The following is a 21,395-nucleotide window of genomic DNA, read 5'->3' on the forward strand; positions in this document are numbered from 1 at the left end:
GGCTTTTTTTTAAGAAGTGTAGTAATTACGAATTTTGAAAGGGGAAATATCTCACAGTCAGCAGATCGGGAAATTGGGATGTGCAATTTTCAGAGTGCCTGATTTTCCAACGGATGATTTGGAAGGGTGGAAGAATGCCACACTCCTGGCATGCAGGGCCTTATTAAATGGCTAAATTATGTGAAAGTGGTTCCACACCAAATCTCATCAGTATTGCCCATAAAATCTAGGCACATCAGTGCTGAGCACTTAAAGGGATATTGTGGTTTTCCAAGCTGCATTTCAAGTTGCAATTTTTGTGATAAGAGCATTTTTGTACCTGTGCATTGAACATCTCGAACATCTTGTCATTCCTTGCAGCTGCCTTTTTGCTGAGACCTTGATTTCACCATTCAAAACCAGAAATTGGTTTTGTGCCAAAATCCTACAATACTAGCATGTTCTAAGAAGGTTGGGAAGATGGGGCTTGTAGTGTCAACTCCCATACTGTTGCATAATCTGGATGAGGAGGATTATCTCATAATGGGACATCATCTACAGCTGCAAAGAGATTTCAAGCTTTATGGACACACCTGAGTACAAAGGACACATGCGTACAAACTACACCACTGCTAATGGAACATACCAGTCGAGGTTGGCTGTTGGTGCATCTTCTCCACTGCAGATACAGTAACTGAGCAATGCAGCCTTACTAACAGACAACATCAAGGACTGGGACAGCTCATTCTCTTGTTGTTTAGGTCATTACAGCATTAAGTTTCTATGCAATAGAATTCTTCTAGGCCATCATTGGGGACATCTGCCAGATAAGCCAGGCTGCACTACATTCCTGCATAAAGCAAGTGACTGATGCCATATTTGCAAAAGGAAATACATTTTTCCAGTGGATAGAAGACATCGACTGAAGAGGGCACAGAACTTTTACCACTTGGCAGGTTTCCCAAGAGATAATTTTCTTTATGAAGAGATGAGGAAAGTTATGTTAATGGAATACTTCAATCAACCTAATATAAACTAGGAAAAACCAAGTGGTTTAGAGTCAGTAGATGTAGTATATGACTGCTTCTTGACCCTGTATGTCAAGGAAACCATGAGAGGCAATGTTCATCCTGACCTGGTATTCATAAATGACCCAGAAAATATACAAGATATGGGAGTCATGTAGGTGGGCAGAACATATAAGTGGGCAGAACAGTGGTAGGTCAAAATTTAATGCAGAAAAGTTTAAAGTGCGACACTTAGGCAGATGACTTGTGTACTTCATGAATAGTGTTGAAGTAACTAAAAAAGTTGAAAGAGACCCAGGATTCTTAATACATTTGATGCTGAACATGTCCAACTAATGCAGTGCAGCAATGAACAAAGCCAATATGTTGTTCAATCATGTAGCTAAAAGAGTAGAATGTAAGATGAGGAGATAATGATCAAACTTTATAATGCTCTGGTCAGACCACACCTTGAATATTGCATCCAGTTCCGGTCCTCAAGAAATAAGGGAGACATTCACGTACTGGAGGCTGTGGGATAAAACCCACCAGGCTGACCCCAGTGTTAGGTGCCTGGAGAAACTTGGCTCTTCGGCCTAGAAAGAAGGCAGTGAAAGGTGATCATAGAGGTATATAAGATCGCTATAGGTATCGAAAAAGTTACTTTGGATTAAACTGTAGAAGTGGATCTAGGGGACATATGTTCAAACTAGTAAAAGGTAACTTTAGGACTGATATTAGGAAATTAATCTTCATATAAAGAGTGATCAATGTATGGAATAAACTTCCAGATAGAGTAGTGAAGATAAAAATGCTGGAATCATTTTTTAAGAAACAATTGGATGCTACAATGGGGGAAGGGCATTAGGATCTCCCTAGATGGATGAACTAAGATGGGCCAAATGGCCTTCTTCATCCATAATTATCTTGTGACTACTCCATTAATGTAGACATTTTCCGACCACAAAAATGTCATCCAACAACAATAACTTGCATTTATGTTGCTACTTTAAAAAGAAAAATATCCCAAGGAGCTTCACGGGGCATAAAGAAAAAATGGATGCTGAGCCAAAGGAGGAGATATTAGGAGGGGTTGGTCAGAGGTGGGTTTCAAGGGGGGTCTTAAAGGAAGAGATGGAGGTGAGGTGAGAAGGGGATGGGGGTGGTTAGGGTTTAGCATGCTACTTCCTGTTATCCTGGAGTACCCACAAACTGCCTGCTCTGTTGAAGGCGTCAAGGAAATGATCAGATGGCTTTTGGGAGAACAGGACTACCCTTTGCACACATAACTCATACCACCAATTAGAAATCTCCATGTGGCTGCCAGTGCCAGTCCATTTTCAAGTACTTGCACAATATTTTGAGGGCCTGGTTAAATGGGAGGATGTACAGCCACCTTGAGAGGAAGCCACCTCGAGACTTTCTGTAATCACACCACTAATGCTGGGCACTGCAGCTGGAAGCCTAGTGGGCTTCATGAGAGTAGTTTGTAGGGTGTCTTTTTCCTAGTCTTTCCCATCCAGCAGTAATTGACTTCTGCAACTGGGTGCCCAAGATCTCCATGGAGTTCATGAGAAAATCCTGCTCTCAAATTTGTCCCTCACTTGCAGATGAAGTTACCACTCACTCCACAGTACTCTGCATTTGTGCAAATCCCTTCAATGCAGTGCAGTGACGTCCAAGGTTCTCTGCTGTACATTCTTGAATGGTTGTTGCACGGCGTTCATGGCCTCTGCCCCCAAAAGAGCCACCCTCCTTTGCTATACCTCCTATAGCAGGACCTCCACACTTTATCACTGAAAGGGGCAGTTTTGCTCACGTTATTCCTTGCAATCATTGTACAGCAGTTGAAATGTTGCTCTGGTCAGGGAAAATCATGTCTGCTTTAAGGTGAGCATAATTTCTTTAAATGCTATTTGCTGGCCAGATTTTGTAACTGGCAGACAATCAGCTTGCAGGCCTGACTCCCTTTGCACATTTTCCATGCACAGGAGCCTGGGCAAATTAGGGGGCAGGCTTTTGGTTGCTTTTGGTTGCAAAATTCTGTGGGGTCCACCACAGATGCACTCAGCCCCAATTAAATTGGGATTGTAAAACTGGGGATGATTTTCTACCAGTCTATTGCTACTGCGGTTTGAATTATCTATTTCCTTTGACAAACTTTTCTGTTCATGTTTAACCTATTGTTAGAATGAGGTATCACTACTGATGCTTCACTCTGATTCACTTCCTCCAAATGATGGTTATTTTGTGCCTTGTATCCGTGGTCGTATTCTTGCCTTTGAGTGAAAAGTGATAAGTTCAAGACGTGAGCACATAATCCAGGCTGACACTTCAGTGCAGTACTGAGGGAGTGCTGCACTATTGGAAGTATCATCTTTCAGATGAAATGTTAAACTGAGGCCCCATTTACCCTTCTAGGTGGACATAAAAGATCCCATGGCACTATTTGAAGAATAGTAGCAAAGTTCTCCCAGTGTCCTAGCCAACATTGGTCCCTCAGCCAACAGACTGAGGTGAAGAATTGCTTCTTTTTGAAAAAGAGAAAGATACAAGGTTATGGGGAGAAAGCAGGGCAGTGGGATTGGTTTTGGATTGGTTTTGGATTGCTTTAGCAAACAGCCAACACAGACACAATGCATAGAATGGCCTCTTTCTGTGCTATAAACATCTATTGTTCTATGCATATGCTCACCCCATATCGACTGGCTAACATCTCATTTATTGTAGTATCCACAGCTGCAAGATGGACCATTCCCTTAGTCCGTCTTGTTAGTTCAATAACTGCATTAGTCCACTCTGGCTCTTGACTACAAAAAGAAAAGATTAATCAGTGTTCCGAAATACTGAATTACACCATTGCAGGAACCAAAATAGTGCATGAATAGAATGCTGATGCAAAAATAACTTTTATTAGCTGAAAACTGCACAAGCTTTAAGATTATATTGTAAACCTTTTATAATCCGATGTTTTAAAAATTTTCTTTTAAATGTATTGTTCCTCATTTTAAAAAAAATCTTCAATATTTTCTTTCAAAAGTTATTTACCCTTTGTTATAGTATTCTTTTTACTCATATAATCTGCCCAAACACCTCAGCAGAGTTGTTGGGGGTGATTCTTTTTGGTTTGATGCAGAGTTTATGAACCCATGATTGCCAGGCAATAAGCAGCTTCTGCTTCCAAGTTATTTTCTAATTGACCTTAACGTTCCTATAATTCGTTAGGTTGAATTAGGATAGGGTTGGTGGTTCTTTTCCAATTCGTTGCATTAAGTCATACAACAGTGCTAAAGCTAACTCAATCGGGGATGAATTACACTGGTCACTATATATAGTGATATCTGATTGGTATTTCTAGGAAACTCATAAACCCATTTACAATTTTGCTAGAAATATCAGCCAGAGGATATCTTGTTTAACCACATTATTACAAATAATAACCAGAGCATTCATCCCTAAAATAGGTTTTAACACACCTCTAAGTACACAAAAGTTTCCTTTAAATTAAAAATTAGAAATATCTGGAATCTTGTCCACAGGGAGGCAAGAACTTAACCATTTGTTTATCCTGCAATTGGGAATAAAACATTTTTTAAAAGTAAACTATCCAATCCGATTTTTCTGCCATGGGTGTCTCCACTATCAGTGGATACCATGATTTCACTTGCAAAATATCTAATTCTCTTTGGTAGCAAATTTAAATATTAACAACAACAATAACAACTTGCATTTATAAAGCAACTTTCATATAGAAAAACATCTCAAGGGCTTCACAGTGGTGTAAGGAAAAGATGGATGTCGAGCCAAAGAAGGAGATAGTAGGAGGGGGTGTCCAAAAACATTTTCAGAGTTGGGTCTTAAGAAGACAAAACACGGTTTCCTTAACAGTGTAAACTACTTACAATAACCATGTGGCACAAGCTTTTCCTTGAAAAGGTAAATTCAATTAAATTCTAATTGATATAAAGGGGTAGATTTTAACCAACACTGCCAAGTGGAAAACTGGACATGCAAAGATTTTCTTTTCCATTGCCAAGCAGAAAGAAAATTGGGTGGGGTGTATAATGGTTAGCCGATCCACTAATGCCAGTTTTCTGCCTGGCGGTGAAAGTTAAAATCTATCCCAAAGAAACATTTAAACTTTTCTTATTATTTGTACCCTTTACACAAGAACGCATGGAATAAGAAAAGGCTATTTGACCCATCCTACCACAGATCACATACAATGTACAATCCTTTGTACATGAGGAAAAATCTTTGAGGAAAGATTGAGTAGAATGGGCCTATACTCTCTGGAGTTTAAAAGAATGAGAGGTCATCTCATTGAAACATATAAGATTCTGAGAGGGCTTGACAGGGTAGATACTGAGAGGACGTTTCCCCTGGCTGGAGAGTCTAGAACTAGGGAACAGAGTCTCAGGGTAAGGGGTTGGACATTTAGGACAGATGAGAGAGAATTTCTTCACTCAGAGGGTTGTGAATATTTGGAATTCTCTACCCCAGAGGGCTGTAGATGCTTAGTTGTTGAGTATATTCAAGACTGAGATCGGTTGATTTTTGGACACGAAGGGAATCAAGGGGATCGGGTGGGAAAGTGGAGTTGAGGTCGAAGATCAGCCATGATCGTAATGAATAGTGGAGCAGGCTAGAGGGGCCGTATGGCCTACTCCTGCTCCTATTTCTTATGTCTCTTTCATGGATTCTACCCAACTAATTTAAATCTTAAAGTAATGTTCAACAAGGTTTCTTCTTAGCGTCCTCCTTCAAAAAGGCAACTGAGCAATACTTCAGAATATCAAGCTTTACAGACTACTTTATTTACCTTTGACTAATTGCTTTCCATGACATGACAATTCTATAGTCCAACATCTCAAGAACCAGTATTTGATATAGAGTAATTTTCACATGAAACTAATCAATTGCACAAAATAGAAAACAGCAGTGCAAATCTGTACTTGTCATTATGATGCTGAAAGCAATGATTTTAAATTTTCTAGCTTCTATGTATGTCCATTTTAAAGTACTTTTCAACCAAAAACAGGTGGAAATTCTGTAAAAACTGCAAGGCATTTTATTACCCACCTTAAACAATGTTCACACCAAGGTGCATAAAATTCCACAATCCATATTTCGTCACCTCTAGCCACTTGGTTGTCAAAGTTGTTATCATTCAGTTCAAATGCATCTTTATTTTTTATTCGTCTACACTGTATCAAGAGAAAAAAAATGTTGCTGATGAATTGAAAAGAGCTAACAATAAGCAGGCCTTCTAATTTTCTAGTTTTATTTTTCCTGAATTCGGTCAAAATATCAGGGGCAATCAGCTGCAAGGAAATATGTGCTTTTGGTTCAGAAGTAAAACGATGCTCATAATTCAGAAAACTTCAAGTTTAATCCGCAAAATAATTTTAGAAGCAGCAAATAAACGGCCAGGTTTTCCTATTATTTTTCTTGGGCATATTGATTTGCCTAGGTTCAGTGCATAGATGAAAATCATTAAGGGCATGCGGTCCTCCCCAGCTGATTTTCCCCTACCTGCTGCACCCAGGCTATCCAATACATTAAATTACACAGAACGTACAGTACGGAAACAGGGCTTTTGGCCCAACTGGTCCATGCCAGTGTTAATGCTCCATCGAACCTCCTCCCACCATCTTCATCCAACCCTATCAGTATAACCTTCTATTCCTTTCTCCCTCATGTATTTATCTAGCTTCCCCTTAAATGCACCCGTGCTATTCACCTCAATTACTCTTTGTGGTAGCAAGTTCCACATTCTAACCATTTTCTGGGAAAATAAGTTTTTCCTGAATTCCCTATTGGATTTATTAATGACTAACACATTTATGGCCCCTAGTTTTGATCTCGCTGAAAAGTGGAAACAGCTTCTCTACATCTGGCCTATCAAACCCTTTCATAATCTTAAAGACCTCTATCAGTTCACCCCTCACCCTTCTCTTTTCTAGAGAAAAGAGCTCCAGTCTGTTCGATCTTTCCTAATAGGTATAACCTCTCAGTTCTGAATCTTTTTTGCACCTTCACCAGTGCCACTATATCAGAGAGAGAAAAAGAGAAGTGACACATGGGCAGTCAGTCAGGTTTTAAACAGGATCTTGTGAGGAGCAGGCCTTAGCCTTGGGCTTGAAGGTAAAATGAAGGAGCTTAGTTTTTGCAGTTTGAAAGAATGAAAATGTTAAAAATAAGTAAGTCAGTCCATGAAAGTGGCAGGGATAGTGATTTTTTATTTTTTCTCATTCCTGCAGGGGGGGGGGGAAGTGAAATTGAATGAAGTGAGATTCATTTACAACTGTTAATCTGTATGTTCACTTGCTGTCTGTAAAATAAAGTAGCTTAATGATTCATTCTTGGCCTCGTCTCACCAAAATGTTCCCAGTCCACCTTCAAAAAGTTTGGAGAATTGCACAAATGCACATGTGAAAGACGATATCCAATTCAAATGACAAAGGGATCCTATTGTTACACCCCCAGGTTACACTATCATATAGGATTGGGTACGGTAGCATGGTGGTTATGTTACTGGATTAGTAATCCAGACACCTAGACTAATAATCCGGAGTCATGAATTCAAATCCCACCACAGCAGCTGGGGTATTTAAATAAAACCTGGAATTGAAATACTAGTATCAGTAATGGTGACCATGAAACTACCGGATTGTCGTAAAAACCCATCTGGTTCACTAATGCTCTTTAGTGGAAGGAAACCTGCCGTCCTTACCCGGTCTGGCCTATATGTGACTCCAGACCCACAGCAATGTGGTTCATTCTTAATTGCCCTCTGAAATGGCCTAACAAGCCACTCAGTTGTAAAATCTCGCTAAGAAAGGTCACAATAAGAATAAAATCAGATGGACCACTCGGCACCGGACACGACAAAGGCAAACCAAGCCCAGTCGACCCTGCAAAGTCCTCCTCACTAACATCTGGGGACTTGTGCCAAAATTGGGAGAGCTGTCCCACAGACTAGTCAAGCAACAGCCTGACATAGCCATACTCACAGAATCATACCTTTCAGCCAACGTCCCAGACTCTTCCATCACCATCCCTGGGTATGTCCTGTCCCACCGGCAGGACAGACCCACCAGAGGTGGCGGTGCAGTGATATACAGTCAGGAGGAAGTGGCCCTGGGAGTCCTCAACATTGACTCTGGACCCCATGAAATCTCATGGCATCAGGTCAAACATGGGCAAGGAAACCTCCTGCTGATTACCACCTACCGCCCTCCCTCAGCTGATGAATCAGTCCTCCTCCATGTTGAACACCACTTGGAGGAAGCACTGAGGGTAGCAAGGGCACAGAATGTACTCTGGGTGGGGGACTTCAATGTCCATCACCAAGAGTGGCTCGGTAGCACCACTTCTGACCGAGCTGGCCGAGTCCTGAAGGACATAGCTGCCAGACTGAGCCTGCGGCAGGTGGTGAGCGAACCAACACGAGGGAAAAAACTTACTTGACCTCGTCCTCACCAAACTACCTGTCGCAAATGCATCTGTCCATGACAGTATTGGTAGGAGTGACCACCGCACAGTCCTTGTGGAGACCAAGTCCCGTCTTCGCACTGAGGACACCATCCAACGTGTTGTGTGGCACTATCACCATGCTAAATGGGATAGATTCAAAACTGGGCATCCATGAGGCACTGTGGGCCATCAGCAGCAGCAGAATTGTATTCCAGCACAATCTGTAACCTCATGGCCTGGCATATTCCTCACTCTACCATTACCAACAAGCCAGGGGATCAACCCTGGTTCAATGAGGAGTGTAGAAGAACATGCCAGGAGCAGCACCAGGCGTACCTAAAAATGAGGTGCCAACCTGGTGAAGCTACAACTCAGGACTACATGCATGATAAACAGCAGAAGCAACATGCTATAGACAGAGCTAAGCGATTCCACAACCAACGGATCAGATCAAAGCTCTGCAGTCCTGCCACATCTAGTCGTGAATGGTGGTGGACAATTAAACAACTAACGGGAGGAGGAGGCTCGGTAAACATCCCCATTCTCAATGATGGCGGAGTTCAGCACGTGAGTGCAAAACACAAGGCTGAAGTGTTTGCAACCATCTTCAGCCAGAAGTGCCGAGTGGACGATCCATCTCGGTCTCCTCCCGATATCCCCATCATCACTTCAGCCAATTCGATTCACTCCACGTGATATCAAGAAATGGCTGAGTGCACTGGATACAGCAAAAGCTATGGGCCCCGACAACATCCCGGCTGTAGTGCTGAAGAGTTGTGCTCCAGAACTAGCTGTGCCTCTAGCCAAGCTGTTCCAGTACAGCTACAACACTGGCATCTACCCGACAATGTGGAAAATTGCCTAGGTCATGTCCTGTCCACAAAAAGCAGGACGGCCAATTACCGCCCCATCAGTCTACTCTCAATCATCACCAAAGTGATGGAAGGTGTCGTCGACAGTGCTATCAAGCGGCACTTACTCACCAATAACCTGCTCACCGATGCTCAGTTTGGGTTCCGCCAGGACCACTCGGCTCCAGACCTCATTACAGCCTTGGTCCAAACATGGACAAAAGAGCTGATTGCCAGAGTTGAGGTAAGAGTGACTGCCCTTGACATCAAGGCAGCATTTGACCGAGTGTGGCACCAAGGAGCCCTTGTAAAATTGAAGTCAATGGGAATCAGGGGGGAAACTCTCCAGTGGCTGGAGTCATACCTAGCACAAAGGAAGATGGTAGTGGTTGTTGGAGGCCAATCATCTCAGCCCCAGGGCATTGTTGCAGGAGTTAATCAGGGCAGTGTCCTAGGCCCAACCATCTTCAGCTGCTTCATCAATGACCTTCCCTCCATCATAAGGTCAGAAATGGGGATGTTCGCTGATGATTGCACAGTGTTCAGTTCCATTCGCAACCCCTCAAATAACGAAGCAGTCTGAGCCTGCATGCAGTAAGACCTGGACAACATCCAGACTTGGGCTCATAAGTGGCAAGTAACATTCGCGCCAGACAAGTGCTAGGCAATGACCATCTCCAACAAGAGAGTGTCTAACCACCTCCCCTTGACATTCAACGGCATTACCATCGCCGAATCCCCCACCATCAACATCTTGGGGGTCACCATTGACCAGAAACTTAACTGGACCAGCCATATAAATACTGTGGCTACAAGAGCAGGTCAGAGGCTGGGTATTCTGCGACGAGTGACTCACCTCCTGACTCCCCAAAGCTTTTCCACCATCTACAAGCCACAAGTCAGGAGTGTGATGGAATATTCTCCACTTGCCTGGATGAGTGCAGCTCCAACAACACTCAAGAAGCTCGACACCATCCAGGACAAAGCAGCCCGCTTGATTGGCACCCCATCCACCACCCTAAACATTCACTCCCTTCACCACTGGCACACCGTGGCTGCAGTGTGTAACATCTACAAGATGCACTGCAGCAACTCGCCAAGGCTTCTTCGACAGCACCTCCCAAACCTGCAACCTCTACCACCTAGAAGGACAAGAGCAGCAGGTACATGGGAACAACACCACCTGCACGTTCCCCTCCAAGTCACACACCATCCCGACTTGGAAATATATCGCCGTTCCTTCATCGTCGCTGGGTCAAAATCCTGGAACTCCCTTCCTAACAGCACTGTGGGAGAACCTTCACCACACGGACTGCAGCGGTTCAAGAAGGCGGCTCACCACCACCTTCTCAAGGGCAATTAGGGATGGGCAATAAATGCCAGCCTTGCCAGCGACGCCCACATCCCATGAACGAATAAAAAAGAAATGAGATATTGGGCAGTACAGGCATGCTCCTGAAAGTAAGACCCTTGGATCACTTATGTAATGACCAACAACGCTGTACCAAGAGAATATATAAGCCAGAGCTGAAATTTGCGACAAAAGCCTTGCAGGTTAGAAGAAAACTAATTGCTGTAGTTATTCCTGCATCTCTGCCAGGCTTCCCATTATGGAAGACTAGAAACTGAGTGATCTGCTGCTACACATTCCCATTTCTTAAAGAACATTTTGCTCTCACCGCTGTTAGGCATAATCATTTGCTAATAAACTTAAATATAATCTAATAGGACAATGGCACACCACACTGTTAGTTGGATTTCAGCCTAATCGCATGATAAAAACAATGCAAAATCAACAATTTATGTTCTACCAAAATGGTAAGCATATCTTGGGCAGGAAGGTCTTGAAAAACCAACCAGAACCTTACAGTACAAATTTTACTAGAGTAAAATGTCCACCAATTCAATAGTACTCACTGTGTAAAAATCATAGCAGAAGATTTTACCACAGCACTCTTGATATGGCCACAACTGGTGATGCGAATACTATTAAATGGAACTCACGTACAGTGATTAATTTGCCTTTGTTCCATTCACAACAGCACAGGATTTTAAGAATGCTGCACTATTGGTGGGGGGGTTGGGCAGAGAAACTCATCCGATTTCAGCACTTCATTAAGTGATAATTTAAGATTTTTCAGTGGTACATTGACCTTAACCTAGTGACATTGATAACATCATTTAGGAGACGCCCGTTCTTATTAACTGGCAAACCAAAATACAATGCACCCCTAATTCTTATGCTGTAGGGTTCTAAATGTTCATTATGTTGTTTTCTTTTTTTTCCCTCTTGTTTACTGCGTGATTGTGGTCTCTCTTTAGTTTTGGAGTAATCTGTAAAAATTCTCCAAAGCACTCCAGCAAAATAACTAGAATGACACAAAAATATCATGGGAAAATACAAAATGAGTACTTAAAATAATCATCTTCTGATACTCAAATTGACTTCACATCGATAAAAAATATATTTAGCACTGTAGTATTCAAGAGCACTTTTAGCATCAGCATGGAAGGTTTTCATTTTTTTGCTCTTAAGAAAAATTATTTTGAATGAAGTAAAGGCTTTCTATGGACAATAAGTAAATTCACAAAATTGTGTTTTTCACCTGTCCTCCAGATCCACAGAGACTGCCTTTTTCAATCAGTCTCTCCCTTACTATGAACCGTATAGAATTAAGGACTCCATTGGTAATGGATGCACTTGACCTTCCACCTGATTAATCAAATGATATATTAGGCATTTTAAAGTATAGTACTTTTTAAAAAGTGAGCCAAAATTCATGTTCATAGCAAACAAAAGTATTGAAACATCAACCATTATAAAGAGAGGATAATTGTATACCGTAATATTTTTCTGCCTTGTTCTTATTGGGTCCAAAGAATTTGATAGTGGGAAATTCTTCAATTTCATACTGACGTCCTATCGATGTATATTTGGTCACATCTATTGCACCAACTTTAACAATGCCCTGTTCATAATAAGAAACATTTTCAAACAAAGTCAGCCTTCATCATAAATTAAAGTAACAAGGGGGGAAAATAAATAATTATATACTTTAAGTGACATAGTCAACTTACCTTCAAAGCAGTAGCTACCTTATTCCACTCTGGAACAAACTGCTCACAATGTTCACACCTGCAATGCATATCAAACAAGTTAACAGCTACCACAACACTGGGTGTTTACTACAACACTGGCAATAAAGTACAAGGCCAACTAAGAAACATTTCACTTACCAATGAACATAAAATTTTACCAGCCAAAGTTTGTCACTCTGAATAACTTGTGAATTGAAATTTATTGAAGTTAATTTGATCACATTACTTGATGAGTAGAATGCATTCACAGTCAAAATGCATGTGCAGGCTACAAGACCTGAAATGATCAAACATTTAATATTTAACAAAAATTTCAATATTTACAGGCAATCTGTACTTACTTTATGTTCGTAGAGAAGCCACCTTGTAGCTGAAAACTGCAGTTCAAATCAACAGCTAAATGTTATTGAGTTATCCTATTTAATGCAGTCATCTATATATTCTGTATTGTGGCCAATATATCCAGCCAATGTATCCAATTTTGTTTAGTAATTCCACTTATCTACAATGATCAATTGTTTACAAAATGGCATGCAAAATGTAAGACATTTTTTTAAATTGTTCTTTACGTATGATTTAATGTTGCCAAAAAGAGTAGTAAGCCTGAGGATTGGGAGGGTTTTGGAAATCAGCAAAGAATGACCAGGAAATTGATAAAGAGGGAGAAAACAGAATGAAAGTAAACTAGCAAGAAATATAAAAACAGATTGTAAGAGCTTCTACAAGTATGAAAAAAGGAAGAGATTAACGAAAGTTAATATGGATCCCTTAGAGGCAGAGACAGAAGAAATTATAATGGGGAATAAGGAAATGGCAGAGACGTTAAACAAATATTTTGTATCTGTCTTCACAGTAGAAGACACAAAAAAATACCAGAAATAGTGGGGAACCAAGGGTCTAAAGAGAGTGAGGAACTTAAAGTAGTTAATATTAGTAAAGAAAAAGTACTTGAATTAATGGGACTAAATGTCGACAAATCTCCTGGACCTGGTGGCCTACATCTCGGGTTTTAAAAGAGGTGGCTGCAGAGATGGTGGATGCGTTGGTTTTGATCTTCCAGAATTCCCTAGATTGTAGAACGGTCCCCGTGGATTGGAAGGTAGCAAATGTAACCCCGCTATTCAAGAAAGGAGGGAGAGAGAAAGCAGGGAACAATAGGTCAGTTAGCCTGACATCAGTAGTGGGGAAAATGCTAATTATTATTAAGGATGTAGTAACAGGGCACTTAGAAAATCATAATATAATTAGGCAGAGTCAACATAGTTTTATGAAAGGGAAATTGTGTTTGACAAATCTATTAGAGTTTTTAGAGGGTGTAACTAGCAGGGTAGATAAGGGGGAACCAGTGGATGTAGTACATTTGGATTTTCAAAAGGCATTCGATAAGTGCCATACTAGAGGTTGTTACACAAGATTAGGGCTCATGGGATTGGGGGCAATATATATTAGCATGGATTGAGGATTGGTTAACAGACAGAAAACAGAGTAGGAATAAACGGGTCATTTTCGGGTTGGCAGGTTGTAACTAGTGGGGTGCAACAAGGATCAGTGCTTGGGCCTCAGCTATTTACAATCTATAACAATGACTTAGATGAGGGGACCGAGTGTAATGTATCCAAGTTTGCTGACGATACAATGCTAGGTGGGAAAGTAAGCTGTGAGGAGGACACAAAGAGGCTGCTAAGGGATGGAGACAGGTTAAGTGAGTGGGCAAGGTAGCAGATGGAGTGTAATGTGGGGAAATGCGAAATTATCCACTTTGGTAGGAAGAATAGAAAAGCAGAATATTTTTTAAAAGGTGAGAGACTAAGAAATGTTGGTATTCAGAGGGATTTGGGGGTCCTTGTAAATGAATCACAGAAAGTTAACATGCAGGTATAGCAAGCAATAAGGAAAGCAAATGGTATGTTAGCCATTATTGCAAGGGGGTTGGAGTATAAGAGTAAGGAGGTCCTGTTGCAATTATATAGGGTTCTGGTAAGACCACACCTGGAGTACTGTGTACTGTTTTGGTTCCTTTACCTAAGGAAAGATATACTTGCCTTAGAGGGGGTGCAACGAAGGTTCACTAGATTGATTCCTGGGATGAGAGGGTTGTCCTATGAGGAGAGATTGAGCAGAATGGGCCTATATTCTCTGGAGTTTAGAAGAATAAGAGGTGAGCTCATTGAAACATATAGAATTTTTGGAGGGCTTGACAGGGGGTAGATGCTGAGAGTTTCCCCTGGCTGGAGAGTGTAGAACTAGGGGTCTTAGTCTCAAGATAAGGGGTCGGCCATTTAGGACCGAGATGAGGAAAACTTTCTTCACTCAGAGGGTTGTGAATCTTTGGAATTCTCTACCCCAAGGGACTGTGAATGCTGAGTCGTTGAGTATATTCAAGTCTGAGATCGATAGATTTTTGGACACTAAAGGAATCAAGGGATACTAGGGATAGGGCGGGAAAGTGGAGTTGAGATCTTAATGAATGGCGGAGCAGGCTCAAGGGGCCATATGGTCTACTCCTGCTCCTATTTCTTATGTTCTTATTGATCAACATGTTTTTGATGTATTCACAGTTCATTTGATTGAATAGGAATCTTGGACATTTGTGCACATGTTAGCAATGTTCGATTCAGTCTGGAGGGTGCACAGGAGGATCATCTGCTACATTTACTGCAAATGGTCTGAGTACAGATCTAGCAGAAGATATCGTGACTGACTGGAAGGAGAAATGGCTATCTACAGGAAGTGGCTATGACCCACATGACAGCCTGTATTTTTTCCTATTCTTACTCCCCAATATTTGCTAGATCTTCACCCAGTTTAGCCCAATTTTTCCATTGTCATTTGCCGTGGATGGCAGAAGCACCCAATCTAAAGTATGTGACTTCTTTAAATAAGGACATGGTGATATCATACATCCCGTTTTCCATCAATACTGCCTATTTATCTGGGGGGCCAATCATTCCCATATGTAGCAGTGTCTATTGTTGCTAAGTGCTGAATAAAAAGAGGAAGTAAATTTTAAAAAGCCAAACACAGAAATCTTGAAGCATTGCAGAATCCTTGGCCTAACTTTCCTTGCTATACTTCCCGAAATCCAGCAGTATAGTGGTGGAGGAGGGAAAATGGGGCAGGGAGACCTACCATTGGATGCCCGTCCGTATAACTGGCATAAGAAATTTTCCTCCCTATTGGTCCTCCCAATCAAGGAGCTCGGTTGCCCGATTCTTGACTATCCCTCTGAATATAGATGACAGCAAGGCATGGGAAACCTGCTACAGTACCTCTGACCCCAGGTAAGGCCTGTACTAGGGTAGCAGTATTGACAGCAGCTACAGCTCGAAGCTCACTGATGGCCTTGTTTGAGGGAGAGGGCCTTGTTGTAGCCATCTTGCCCTTTCCTCTGTCCCCATACCTGAAGTATTTTGGCCTTGGTTCATTCAGAGTCTTTAATAAAAAAATTCTTCCAAAAATCTTCAGGGCACTTCTGCCCCCTTTAACAGTAGCTGCTCCTCTTTCCTTTCTTGCAGTGGTAGGCTCCTCCTATAGAATGGGGTCCCTACCAGGAGCCCATCCTACATTTTTAATTTCCTCCCAACTCAGGAAAATGGGTTGGGGTCATGGCAGGGTCAAGGCAGCAGGCATTAATCTCTCCCTGACCCACCTCTGGTGGCGAAACCACCACGGAAAAATATCCAGCCACTTATTTCTGAACCAATTTTGGGTTTTTAAAAAATTCCTGCCAATCTTTTTCCTCTCATCTCTCCAGCAGTACTGACAGACATTGCTTGCAAGCCAAATTGTTATATTATTTTCTTCAAGATTTTCTCCTGCACTGACTTCTTTAAGATGCTGCATATCTTTAAATTGTGCATCATCATGCTTGTTCTTGCCCCAAAATAGGACGGTTCCAATCAGAGGTGGTAATACTACGGGGAACTCATCTGCTTTATTAAAATTAAACCGACTCCAGAAACTGTGGTGGGGTAAGCACACTAGTTCAGGCAGGATTAAATGGTGCCCCACCATTATTCTCCTCAGGTTTTCGCTCAAGTAAAAAAATCTAGGCTAATATGTTTGACACAGATTAAACATCCAGTGACGTACTTTACAAAATAAAAAAACAACTGGTGACTACAGAAATTTATATGGAGTGGCTGAAGCAACTTAACCAACAAATTGTTAGACAGGAACAAAGTTTTCTTCTTTGATTAAATTGGTTGTCACCCTGCAACAGAAACACTTAAACCTGGATTTTCCAATGATATTTGCTTGATTCTCAAATATTATTCAAGCAGACTAGGCAGAATAAGAGCAGAAGTCCCACCCTATTAAAATTCTGCCCACTTTGCATCCAAACCATTTTCCAGTGGATCAGACCACTAGTATCAGAGGCACCCACCTCAAACAGGCAGGAGCTTCATTTGGATATTAATTTGGCGGGGTTGGGGGGGAGGTTGTCAGTCCTAGACACCATTTCCTGTTGTTTGTACATGCAGGACACCTAAAGTAAAGCACACCCATTTGAAACAGACGTCCAGGGTTACAAGCGGCAGCAAATATATGGAAGGTCATAAAAAGAACACAGTAATAATAAAAGTTAAATGCATTTTAGCCATTTCCAAATCATTTTCCTTTTTTGTTTCTGCTAGCACTTAGATTCTCATAACCTTTTGTGCCAGATGTTGTAATATTTTTTGCCCTGTACACCATTCCTAGCACCAATGGACATAAGGAGGAGGATCTATGAGGGGGGGGAATACTATGCAGGTCAGTATGCATGTTCTGTGCCCACCTGCCGGCACCTGACAGTACTCACATTTACAGGCATAGGTAAATATACCTCACTTTGGCAGACAGTGCAAGTGGAGGCTCCACGACCAAAGTGAAGATGGGACAGCAGACTCAAGGTCATCATTAACATGCGAATTCCTGACTAATAGCAATGCTGAGTGCTTCCTCAAAAGCAACCCAAGCACGATACATCATGCTTTCAGTGGCGCTACACGAAAGAAGACATGCCAGGGTAATCAGCAGCCAGCATGCCCTGATGCCTCCAACCATTTCTGCGGGCCCTGGCACACCCACCCAGCAGTAACTGTAGGAAACTGTCTTCTCAGTGTCCTGTCAGCAGAGGGGCAGATGCTGTGCCATCTGGTGCAAGGGCACCTGTAACCACTATGCATCATAGGGTTGGCACATCTAGTGACAACAATGGTCCACTGTGCCTGAAATGTAATTCCATCTGCTTGCAGTTATGCTTGCCGTACTGCTGAACAATGGATATAGTGCCATGGATTGGCATAGAGCACCACCAACCTCACAGCATCTCTTGCAGCACCACTTCCACTTCAGCAGGCCTGAAACACTAAAAAACAAATTATCTGGTCATTATCACATTGCTGTTTGTGGGACCTTGCTGTGCGCAAATTGGCTGCCATGTTTCCTCCATTACAACAGTAACTACACTTCAAAAGTACTTCATTGGCTGTAAAACACTTTGGAACATGAAGTCCCAGGGCATGCCCTGAGGTCATGAAAGGTGCTATATAAATGCAAGTCCTTCTTTCTTTTCTTTCATATAGGTGCTTGGGTGCTGTGCTGCTCTGTTACTTGCCTGTAGACTCATGCCTGCACTTTGGATTTTCTTTCTCTTCATTTTTGCCTGTCATTTTTTAGTTCTCCACCCCTGGAGTTTTGGCAAAGGCTGCTAGTGGATTAAAATGCCTTTTGAGGCTCTCCAAAACCTTTCAGAATTTTTGTCCCTTATTGTGACAATCCCCTTAAATGATTCCCAACCTGCTAAATTTTATGTACATAGAATTTTCCAATTCCACCACTAGAGTGCTCCCTATACCCGTTCAAATCTGCAGCTGAAGTTACGGCAATGAACTGACTTAGGAAAACTGGGTGCGAATACCCTACTTCTGTTTCAGTCCACCTAAAAACTGCCCCAATATCCATTCTAGTATAAATTTTGCCAATAGAGCAAAATATAAGCATTAAATTGCAGAAGATTACAGTCAAATTCTTTGTAGGGTGCTTGCAAGGAGGTGGAGCTGTATTTCAAGCCACAGCTGACCACTACTATTACTGGATGTTAACACATGCTACATGGTAGCTGTAGGTGTCCTTACAGCAGTTGGCATAGCTGTGTATTTGCCTCTGAGCTGACCCAGATCCTCAAAAGACAATTCCCTACGGTTGTTGCCAGGTATTTGTGACAAGAAAATTCTAATCACATCACAATGTTTTATTTTATTCATTCTTGGGATGTGGGCATCGCTGGCAATGCTGGCATTTATTATCCATCCCAATTGCCCTGAAAAGGTGATAGCAGGTCTTCTTCTTGAACTGCTGCAGTCCATATAGTATTTGTAGTGGTTTAATACAATTGAGTGGCTTGCTAGGTCATTTCAGAGGGCAGTTAAGAGTCAACCATGTTGGTGTGGGACTGGAGTCATTTATAGGTCAGACCAGGTAAGGACGTCAGTTTCCTTCCCTAAAGGACATTAGTCAACTAGTTGCGTTTTATGACAGCTTCGTGATCACTTTTAGTAAAGTCAGTTTTTTTTATTTGCAGATTTAAAAAAACTGAATTCAATGTTCAAACTGCCATGGTGGGATTCAAACACATGTTCTCTGGATTACTAGTCCAGTAACATAACCACTGCAGTACTGTACCCTAGTGTGCAAAGACTGTCTACAGAAAGTTTCTGTTGCAGTCACTGATTACCAAGATTGACACAAGTGACATTGCTTCAAATGTATTGAAGTGAATTGCAGTCCTTGATTCCATTTGCTGCATTAAAAAGACATGATATCACATTACATTGAGACTACCATCGAGTGCTTCTGTCATTCAGGATTCCCCAATTGATGTTAAGGATGACAGTGTCCCCCCAAGGTAGTCAACAATTTTGGGTTGTTGCAACCATGAATGAAGCTACCAGAACACTATCATTCACTCAGTCAACGCCAGCAGATTTGAATGTGGACTTAGACTCAAATGTGCCAATCTAGGATGATTTTCAATCAGATGGTCTGGAAAATGTCCTTATGGATAAACATTGCATGAATAACAATTGTGTGAGTAAGCAATGAAAGCCAGAGTATGGTGACAGCAGATCAGAATAAGGCTGTGACAATGTCATGAACAGATAGATGCCTGTTGCTTATATAGACTTTGACCATATAATTGAATCGTTGGAGGTATTAACAACTTGAATTTATATAGCGCTTTTAATGTAGAAAAAGATCCCAAGGTGCTCACAGAGGCTTGAAGTGAGTGGACACTGAACCAAAGAAGGAAAGGTTAGGAGGGGTGACAAAAAGGTTGGTTAAATAGGTGGATTTGAAGGAGAGTCATAAAGTCGGAGAAGCCACAAAGTTTGGGAAGAGAATTCCGGTGAATGTAACCTAGGCAGCTGAAGGTACAGCTCCAAATGATGAGATGGTGCAGGGATGCATAAGAAGTTGGAGTCAGAGGAACTAAGATGTTAATTTCTTGTGTTTGCAGATACTGGCCAGATGGGATCACCTGACTGGAAATTAGCTATGGCAGGTATCCACTTCCACAGCAGTCTAACCATATCATCAACTTCCCAGCGCTGCAGAACTTCACCCAGGCCTGGGCTCGATTTAAACCTCTGGCCCCAACCCTCCAAGAGAGAGGTTGGACCTCCAGCCCCAGGTGCTGCTACCTTACGGCCATCACTGTCACTAAGGGAGAGCCTGTGATTATCAGCCATTTGGCATCTTGCTCCCCAGAGTTAACCCATTACTTGCTAGTGGGGCCGGGAAATGAGAGAGCAGTGCTCCAGCTGAGTAACACTTGAGTTTTTGTCCATGGCATTGGACTAAGAGACCAGAAAAACACTCACCCACGCCACCGGTACTCATGCTTGACAAGTCAGCCCTCCCGGAACCGCGGCGCCACCTGATGGCAACAGGACGGGGGAGCGTCCACACCGACTCCAGGCACGGATTGGCCAATTCAAGTGTGGGTAATTGGCATAAATCGGTTAGGGGACGGCTCGCGCCACCAACGATTGAAGAGGCGCGAGCGATGCGCTGGACAGTTGAATGGCCGCGAGATCAACCGAATGTTGAGAAAAGCTTCAGATTCAGCCGGTTGTAAACAAGGGGGGAGGAATGCAAAACCAGAATGGAAGAAAAAATTGGTGCAAAGGGTGGAGACGAACAGTAGTTGGAAAGTTGAGTCAAAGAGGAATGGGGTAGTAATCTAAACGTTTTTGTAAGAACCAATAACAATGATTACGCTTTTTAACAGGTATGAAAACAAAACATTTTTCTGTCATATAAATGAAGAGTCGTCACATTGTGACTGAAAATGGGCATCGGCTAGAATCAACTGGCTCTGGGTCCATAAGATTATCCAGTGCATTGCTGTGGATGGGCCAATTTAATTTCGTGGAAGAAGAATAGTGGGTTGAAAATTGAGATTTCTTGCTGATTGTCAAAAGTAATTTTGTGAAAAGAGATAGAGAAGGAGGATCTGCAGGAGCTGATACTATTCAACAGGTACTTGCTACCTGTGAGGATAAGAATAAAGACTGTTGGAAGGACAGCCAGAATGCTGATGATGGCACCCTGGAGCAGGAGGCTGCCCAAAGGGAGAAGGAGGAGGAGAAGCGTGATGTGGTAATTGTAGGGGATTCAATAATTAGGGGGCAGATAGCATCCTTTGATCAGGATCGAGAGTCCCATGTGGTATGTTATCTACCTGGTGCCAGGGTGAGGGACATCTTGAACTGGCTTGAAAGGATATTGGAGAGGGAGGATCCAGTCATTCTGGTCCATGTTGGGACCAACAACATAGGAAAGAGTAGGCAAGAGGTCCTGTTCAGAGAGAGCTAGGAGCTAATTTTTTTTTAAAACAGGACTTTGAGAGTTATAATCTCTGGATTATTACCTGAGCCATGTGCAAATTGGTGTAGGGATAAGTAGATTAGGGAGGTGAACACTTGGCTGA

General features: G+C 42.1%; 1 protein-coding gene across 1 annotated transcript in view; it reads right to left on the reverse strand.

Moving 5' to 3' along the window:
- LOC137322146 (protein disulfide-isomerase A6-like) overlaps window positions 1-12,720 on the reverse strand; it is a gene marked incomplete at its 5' end in the record, with an annotated part of 62,082 nt that extends 49,362 nt beyond the window's left edge. Inside the window, 6 exons of the mRNA XM_067985261.1 lie at window positions 3,682-3,796; window positions 6,069-6,193; window positions 11,923-12,029; window positions 12,159-12,285; window positions 12,395-12,452; window positions 12,554-12,720. Coding sequence (XP_067841362.1) covers window positions 3,682-3,796; window positions 6,069-6,193; window positions 11,923-12,029; window positions 12,159-12,285; window positions 12,395-12,452; window positions 12,554-12,720 — 699 coding nt within the window. The remainder of the gene's footprint in view (window positions 1-3,681; window positions 3,797-6,068; window positions 6,194-11,922; window positions 12,030-12,158; window positions 12,286-12,394; window positions 12,453-12,553) is intronic.
- Window positions 12,721-21,395: the final 8,675 nt, after the last annotated feature.

This window comes from Heptranchias perlo, chromosome 5 (assembly GCF_035084215.1).
Source record: "Heptranchias perlo isolate sHepPer1 chromosome 5, sHepPer1.hap1, whole genome shotgun sequence".
NCBI lineage: Eukaryota > Metazoa > Chordata > Chondrichthyes > Hexanchiformes > Hexanchidae > Heptranchias > Heptranchias perlo.